Source organism: Solanum lycopersicum, chromosome 11, assembly GCF_036512215.1.
Source record: "Solanum lycopersicum chromosome 11, SLM_r2.1".
NCBI lineage: Eukaryota > Viridiplantae > Streptophyta > Magnoliopsida > Solanales > Solanaceae > Solanum > Solanum lycopersicum.
In genome coordinates this window covers 61,218,544-61,227,436 of record NC_090810.1, presented here as the reverse complement: position 1 = coordinate 61,227,436, position 8,893 = coordinate 61,218,544, and the positions used below count along the sequence as shown (strand labels likewise).

General features: G+C 29.8%; 1 protein-coding gene across 3 annotated transcripts; it reads left to right on the top strand.

Moving 5' to 3' along the window:
- The first annotated feature begins 3,086 nt into the window (after positions 1–3,086).
- Positions 3,087–6,530, top strand: AP2d (APETALA2-like protein AP2d). 3 transcript variants are annotated; one of them, NM_001247718.2, is given in 11 exon segments: positions 3,218–3,310; positions 3,343–3,977; positions 4,053–4,078; positions 4,174–4,204; positions 4,302–4,389; positions 4,478–4,623; positions 4,910–4,954; positions 5,060–5,163; positions 5,248–5,366; positions 5,595–5,714; positions 6,051–6,530. In NM_001247718.2, coding segments are annotated over 10 exon segments (1,491 nt in total). In that variant the 5' UTR covers positions 3,218–3,310; positions 3,343–3,444; the 3' UTR covers positions 6,330–6,530.
- The last annotated feature ends 2,363 nt before the right edge of the window (positions 6,531–8,893 follow it).

The following is an 8,893-nucleotide window of genomic DNA, read 5'->3' as shown; positions in this document are numbered from 1 at the left end:
TTGTCGGATCGAACTTATATGTCATCATTGAACTTTTTTCATACTATCAAACATGCCCATATCTTTGTGAATATACACTTGAGTACCAAAAAAAATAACGTAGCATGCCGACCTACACCTCCAGAAATAAAGCACATGTTAATTTATATTTATAAAGTATAGGTTCTATAATTTGAGGAGATAAATTAGCACATGTTGTAAAATTTTACTTTATTTAGATGTGTGTGGTGGTGGTGTGTGTGGGGTGGGGGGTTAGTATTCACATCTAGTCCATGTTGCATAGAAATAATTACTTTGACTTTTATAATTTTCATAAGTAGGATGAGTTTTTATTTTTGGTATGGATTTGAACAGTTGTATATTTATAAATTACGATTACGATTTACAACATAATTTTATATCTATTTTGATATTAGAAACAATCAGATTGATTAATCACAATTATTGAATTCTGGATATTTCGCATAGTTGCAAGGGAAACTGTAGCTAGGCTGTCTCATTTTCCTTGTTATTGAGGAGGTTCAATATTTTTATATATAATATATGAATTTGGATAATTGTCTCCTTATTTCAAACTAGCTTTAGAGGCTGAATCATAAATCATGATCTCATACCTATTAATTTTTTCTTTTCTATCCTTTCATTTTGTTTTAAATAATTATTTGATAATTTTATTTTATCCTTTTCAAATTTTATTTTTTAAAAAAATTTATTGTTTTATATTATTAATTTATAGCATTATATAATGATAAAATAAAATTCCAATATTATACTTATTCAAATATAAATATAATATAACATACAATGAAATGATACAACAAAATTTTAATGTTATATTTATTTAAAATATAATATAACAGAGAATGAAATAAGATGTAACAATTATTTAATATTGGTGACAAAATGTATGGTCGGCAACTACAAAATTTGACAAATGTGATTCCTTTTCCATGTTAAAAATTTGTTGCGTGTGGAATACTCATATTAGTTGATATTATTTATTTTTTATAAAAGTGTGCAAAATTAAAATAAATAAATAAAAGTGAAATAGGAAGTGTATAATCAACAACTCAACATAAATTTCGATATTAATTCATAAAGTAATGTAGTCGATAATGAGAAAATTATAATTATGATAGGCCTAAAAAAAATATCTTTCATCTCAAATTATCTAGCATATTTTAGTTATACGCTTCTAATAAAATAGTATTAATCAAGAAAAATATTTACTATTTTATCCTCTTTTTAAATTGTAAGCATAATATCTTTTTATTAAATATTTATAGTCTTTAAATACAACAACTATTAAGACAAAATGAAACTAAATATGTGATTATTTTGGACTTGGTACTTCTAAAATATTAAACAATAATTTGAAACAATTACTTTTAAAAATTGGGAAAGATAATTCGAGTTTAAAAAAAAGGGGTATATTTAAGTACAAGATAAAGAGGTAAATATAACTATTTTCTTACTCAAATAACTCATTATCATGTCAAAAATCAAATTATGAGTATATAACAATATTTATTCAAAATAACTTTACTGATTATACATTCAGAATTCGTTATAAAAAATCATTTCTCAAGAAATAAAAAATGCTATACTCTCTAATTTCATATTTGTAGATATATTTTTCTTAAAAAACATTTCAAGGGCCAATCAATCAACCAAAATAAATATTTATGCATGTGAAATACAAGCAAAATGTTGCTTTCACAGTCTGAAAGAAACAAGGTAAAAGTAAAAACAAAAGAATACAAATAAAATAAAATAAAGAAAATGTCAATAAACACGTGATAATCAACGTTAAATTTAAAGTTGCAAAATGTACAGCTCAGTCTTTTTAAAATAATAATAATAATTAATCTATCGGAACAAATATTCTTTTTTTAGAAATTAATAAATAAATTTCTTTTTTTTTTCTCATCTTTTATATTTGGACATTTATCAAACTAAGTGAAAATTTAGTTATAAGCTATCGCTAAAAGCTATATAATTACCATATAATTAATATAGTATAATCACCATATATATATATATATATATATATATATATATGATCGGAGAAAAATCTTTATTCTCGAAGTCGTCAATATTTATATTTCAATAATATAAAAAGAATGGTAAATATTTAATCTTAGTTAATTGTTAACAAAAAATAATTTCAACCTTTAATTAGATATATAAATTAATATACACATTATTATGCATAAACTATGTATATAATATATTCCGTTAGTTGACTATCTAAAATTTTATCTTATTAATAAGGTTCATTTTACATCTTGTAATTTTCTTTCCTACTTTTTTTTCTCTATTTTTATTTCGTTCTTTATTAAAGAATACATATATACGGAGTATATTGATTAAATATTATCTTAATGACAAACTATTTATATCAAATCCCCTCCCCCACCAATAAATTGACTCAAACTATTACTAAAATAGATAATAAAAAGAACATTTTCTTTTCTAATTTATATAACACCTTATTTAGTTTGTTCTCGAAAATAATGTATTTTTATATTAACCAATTATTTAATTTAAAAAATATTTATATACGATCCTTAATATTAAACTACAAATCATACACATTTCTATCACTTATTCTATATTAATTTTTTTTCCCTTAAAAATTTCGTATCAAGTCATACTAACTCGTATAAAAAAAGGAACGTTGACAACAACAAGAGAGAACCGGCTATTCCGGTAATTAGTACAACCCTTCCATTTTTTGAATAAAATAAAAAAATAAAATAAATATATATTAGTTTTTCCCAAAAATAGGAATTAGCCATCCAAATGTCCTTCACAGTCACACGTCCCATCTTTCCTCTTTCTCTCTCTGTACTTTCTTTAAATAAAACAAACAAAATAATTCTTTTAATATAACACTAAGTTATCTCAAAATTAATTATTATTATATAAATTATATCATTACATATAATTTAAATATTATCTAAATACATCCAATCAAAAAACCCAATAAAATAATCTACATTTTATTTTTAAAATTATTATACCTTACACCGCTCATTTTAATCTTTTTAAAAGTAAAATAATTCAACAAATACATACAATTCATGGATTTTATACATTTTTTATACAGTCCACCATTATTCCTCTTCTTTTATAGCTTCACTTTTCCTCCATTTTTTCACCTAAATATATATATATATATATACACACACCCACCACTTCATATATCTTAACAATCACTCTTTCTTCTACTTCTCTCTAATTATTTATTTTTCTCAATTTACAAAACAAAATATGTAAGAATAACTTTCATTGCTCTGTTTTTGTTGAGCTTCTCACTTTAATTACTCTGTTTTTGTCGAGCTTCTTCAATTTGTGTCCTCGAGTTTTCATGATTCAATTTTTGTAACATATATAAAATTAAAGTTTAAAAAGTGAGAATTTTGAATTTGTTAAAAAAGAATGATGTTGGATCTCAATCTAAGTGCAATTTATGATGGGAAACATTCGTTAGCCGATGAATCGGGAAGTTCCAATTCATCGGCTAGGAATGTAGAAGCTAGTAGTAGTGCCGGAGATGACGAGACGTGCTCCACACGCGCCGCCGGCGATATGTTCGCTTTCAATTTCGACATACTTAAAGTTGGTGGTGGTGGTAGTGGCAGTGGTGGAGGTGAAACGAGACGGAGCTGTAGTAACAATGATGATGAAGAAGGATACGATGAGAATCGGTCCGATTTTGTAACTCAGCAATTGTTTCCGATGGATAACAATGCTGAGTTGAATCGGACCCACACCTCTCGGACACCTGATTGGGTGGATCCGTCAGTGGATCCACCCAATACTGTTAGTTTCCGAGAGGTGCAGCAAATGGGACGCTTACAGCAGCAACAACAGCCAGTTAAAAAGAGCAGGAGGGGACCTAGGTCCAGAAGTTCACAGTACAGAGGTGTTACTTTTTATAGAAGAACTGGTAGATGGGAATCACATATATGGTTTGTATTTACTTTTTATATATATTTTTTTTTTGTTATATTGTTTGAGTAATTTGGTTAATTTACTTTGTTTAGGGACTGTGGAAAACAAGTATATTTGGGTATGTAATATGTAATTAAATTCATTGATTTTGATTTTTTTAGATTTTTGATTATGCCTATGCTAATTCTATTTTGGGAATTTTTGTGTTTTTAGGTGGATTTGACACTGCTCATGCAGCTGCTAGGTAAAGAAATTAAATCAATTTTTTTTTTCTTCATGTAGATAGTTTGTCATATCACATTTCAGATGGATTGATGAAGTTTTTTTTTTCGTGGTATCAGAGCGTATGATAGAGCTGCGATTAAGTTTCGAGGTGTTGATGCTGATATAAACTTTAACCTTAGTGATTATGAGGAAGATATGAAGCAGGTTAGAAATGTTAAAAATTTGTGTTTGTTTAGTACTAAGGTCAATGTTTTTAAACATGGGGTTTTGTATTGTTTGTGAACTGATGTAGATGAAGAACTTGAGTAAGGAAGAATTCGTTCACGTGCTACGACGCCAGAGTACTGGTTTTTCGAGAGGGAGCTCGAAATATCGAGGAGTAACGTTGCATAAATGTGGGAGATGGGAGGCTCGAATGGGGCAATTCCTTGGAAAAAAGTAAGATACTTTACTTCATTAACAATGTTGTTGAAGTAGATACTTTTTTTCGTTGATATCGTTGTAGGAATAGTCTCGATTTCATGTATTTGATTGTATCCACCCAAAATGCCATTGTACCTGCTTCGGATCCTCCAAAAGTGTATTATGTTTGAAGGATCTGATATAGTTGTGGCAGCATTTTTGGAGGATCCGAGTATCATGTATCTTAAGAATGCGTATTTGAAGAAGAAAAATCAGTGGGACTATAATATTCATGGTGGGGATTCCACTGCTTACATTGCAGGTATATATATCTTGGACTATTCGACAGTGAAGTAGAAGCAGCAAGGTCCTAATAATCGCGAATTTTACTTTCTTGATATGAATTTACTACCCTTAATATCTCAACAATAATCGACCAACCGGTATCTCCCTTTTAATTTATGCAAATTAGGGCGTATGATAAGGCCGCAATCAAATGTAATGGAAGGGAGGCTGTTACCAACTTCGAGCCAAGTGCATATGAAGGGGAAATAAACTCTAACCCTCAGAGTGAAGGTTCGTTTGTAAACGCTTGCTATATTCAGAAATAATGTCACTCAATGTTGTTGTTGTTGCATTTATAGTATTCGTATAATGCAGGTAGCCAGCAGGATCTTGATTTAAACTTGGGGATCGCAACTTCTTCTCCGAAGGAAATTGAAAGGTCTTCGAGTTTCCAGTATCATCCTTATGATATGCAAGAAGCATCGAAATCACAGGTATAGAACAGAGTAGTTTACATAGAAATGCTGCAGCAGATTGAATTTGATGGTCTTATACTTTGCAATTATGAATTGCCTCACCCGTGTCAGATCCTCTAAAAATACACTACTTTGGAGGATCTATCACGGACTGTCTAACATGGTTGAAGAGTCGAAGCAACACGACTTGATCTCTTAGATTGAAATGATAATCGGTTTCCCATCGTGTTTTCTTGATTCTCGTAGATGGACAAATCTGGTTCACCGATAGTTGGTAGTTCACATTACAAGGCATTACCTGCAGTAACATCTGAACAAGCTCACTTGTGGAATGGAGCATATTCCAATTTAATTCCCAACTATGAGGTACAAAAATGTTCATCCTGTTTTATAGTTTTCTGCAGTTTCCCGTATTAATTCCCGTTGGTTGAGGGTTCGAGTCACACTGGAGGATGAGTCGGAACACTATTGATCCTCCTAGGGATGGGGTGGGAAAAAAGATGTTCATATGCCTTTCCTAAGTACTAGATTGTTTTCGGATGGTAAAAATACGAAGTACTAATCTTATGGCTAAAGCATTTTACTGTACTATTTAAGTTATATATACTGACAGTGCTTCATCAGCACAGTTTAGCTTGTTATAACATGTTACTTACTATCTGTACTCGATGCTCGAGCTAAGTAACTAAATGGACTTTGCAGGAAAGAGTATCCGGGAAGAGAATAGACGTAGGTACCTCCCACGGACACCCAAACTGGGCAATGCAAATGCATAGTCAGGTCGGAACAACGCCATTGTCAATGTTCTCTGCTGCAGCATCATCAGGATTCTCAACTCCGGCTACCACTGCTTCGGCCTCTCAAATGTCTGGTCCCAACAACCCCAACACTCTCAATCTTTCGTTTGCTTCATATTCGTCACCATCAACGAATACAGCTCAATACTATTACCAGATCAGGCCACAACTACCACCTCCATAACATGTATTACTATAAATACATTTACATAGTTAACTCAAAAACTGATTCCATTTGTAAGAATTGTTTGTTATCAATTCATTTACATGTTGATTTTAAGTTACAACTTGTAAGAATTGGAATGTGAAGATTCAAATTTCCATCACATTTTGAGCTTTTCCTTGCTTATTGTTGTGATTTAGAAGCAAAAGAAGCTCAGCTATACATAGTGACCTTGTTCAATTGACGATAGTCTATATACATTTGTTTAGGATTGTGAGTCCTTTGGGTTAACACTGGGTAACCTCCCCCCCCCCCCCCCTTCCTTTTTCAACTGTGTAATAACCTGCAAACCACGCAGGGGACAGAATGTAAACTGCATTAAACACGCTCTATGTGATAGATTCGACTCAAAAGGCATCATTGAGAGTGATCAATCTGGGATTATCCGTGTGGATGACCACCCTCCAAACCTATTAAGTCATCCCGAAGGACTTGGTTTCCCACCTTATTCCATCAAACTTGGATTATTTTATCTCATCTTTCAGGTGGGATAAATTAATCCAAAAATTATAATCTCATGACTATAATCTTCGAATAATTTAATCTGCGAATCAAATGACCATTTATCATTACCAGAGTAGAGCAACACAATCATTTATGTTGGGACCTAATCCACTCCCCCCCCCCCCCCCCCCCCCCACACTTAAATAGCAATTGAATATATAATTGTTTTGGCTATAAAAATTATTATTACATATTGAACAATCACACCATTATTTTTCCTAGTTTCACATCATGGTATTTGTCTTTTTAGGCAATTATTGAGAGTTGTCAATCTTCCATTAAATGCTTCTAGCTTGTTTTTCCTTGGTTGAGTCTTTTCATTGCTTATTATAAACAAAGAGAAATGAAAAGTTTATATTTGCAAATAAATTTAAATTTCAAAAATAAATTATTTGAACAAATATTCACTCACAAAGGAAAAAATCTCAAGTAAGTGTCCCACTTTCCTCATTATATGACCTACTTTAATTGTCTATGAAATGACAACATAATAGTACCCTATTTTCCTAGGGACTACTTTCATTGTCTTGACATGTTTAGTATCTTTTCAAACACAAATGCCACGTGTTTTTTATATATTATTAATTACCTAGTATATATATTTTGAATATATCGATCTGATTAATTAAAATTTATAATGTATAAGATCTATTAAAGAGAAAGCACTCTCACGAGGAGCTTTTGAGGAAAAATAATTTTTCCACTTATATTTAGAGTTTGGTATTCGATTAAATCATATTTGTATCGAAATTTTCGCTTAGGAACGTAAAATACTCTCTACTAGAGAAATTACATCCAGAAGACTCGAATGTAAAATATCTGATTAATAATGGAGTAATGTACCAGTCCACTACAATTTTGGTCATTCTTGTGTTCAACCTAAAACTTGTTCTCAGAAACTGTTCACTTCATGTGTTTGGTATGATAGAAAATGTTTTTGATCAAAAATGTTCTTTTTAAAAAATAGTAAGTGAATTTCTTACTTATTTTTTAATGTCGAATATTTAAGCAAAATATATCATTTAAAATATTTATATGTAATTTATCAAAAGACTATGATACTGAGATGGGATGGAGAGTGATGGTTCAGGATTGGGGGTGTTGGGTGTGTGGAAAAAAGAGATAATAAACTTAGAATGCCATATCGAAACTTGTTTTCCTTGGTTTTATTAGGAATTAAAGTCATTTCCTCATTTTCGAGGAACTTGTTTTTTTTTAAGAAAATTTATTTTATTACCAATCAAACATAAAAAAAAAATTAAAAATATTTTTTTCGTACCAAACACGTGCTTATAAAAAGGAGAATATATTTAATAATAATAGCATATCCAGTGGATAATCCCACATCGAAAGATTTGAAAAAAATCATACGTACACAATCTTACTCGTATTTTAATAAAATAAAAACGTTATATCTGTTAGACCCTTAACTCAAATTTAATGTTAAATTCCTTGTGACCTAGCAAGCAATTTTGTTATCCATTTGAGAAGGGTCATATATACACAATCTTACTCTTATTTTAAGAATATAAAAAGGTTATTTTTGTCACACCCTTAACTCAAATTTAAAGTTAAATTCCTTATGACCTAGCAATCAATTTTATGACAATATAATGTGATATATTTTCTCATTTTAAGCCTAATTTTATTTTAGTGTTGTACTTTTTTTTAGCAAGGTATCCAAAGCATATTGTATAATATATGCATGCAAAAAAAATAATTACACTAGGTAAAAAAGTTGTACATGTCAGATAGGACATTTCAAAAGTATATTGTCAACAACCCAAACTAATTTCTGAAAAAAAAAAAAAAAGATAGAAAAGAGAAAAAGAATTGGAGAGGGAGATGACACGTATATTTATCATAAAATTAAATATTTTACAAATGATTGAAGGGAACATAATAAATCTGCCTTTTTCCCTTATCTCAATTCTTGTCTTCTTATTTTCTTTTAAAAAAATTATTTTTAAAAATAATATTTTAAAATATAATTTGAAATAAAACTATTTTGACAAACGAGG

What these genes read in the sequence shown, in the direction of transcription:
- AP2d (XM_069290672.1), top strand. Translation starts at nt 3,445, where the DNA reads ATGATGTTGGATCTCAATCTAAGTGCAATTTATGATGGGAAACATTCG. An exon ending in TGGAAAACAAGTATATTTGG is followed by an intron (nt 4,079 to 4,173) that starts GTATGTAATATG and finishes TTGTGTTTTTAG; the next exon opens with GTGGATTTGACACTGCTCAT. An exon ending in ACTGCTCATGCAGCTGCTAG is followed by an intron (nt 4,205 to 4,301) that starts GTAAAGAAATTA and finishes TCGTGGTATCAG; the next exon opens with AGCGTATGATAGAGCTGCGA.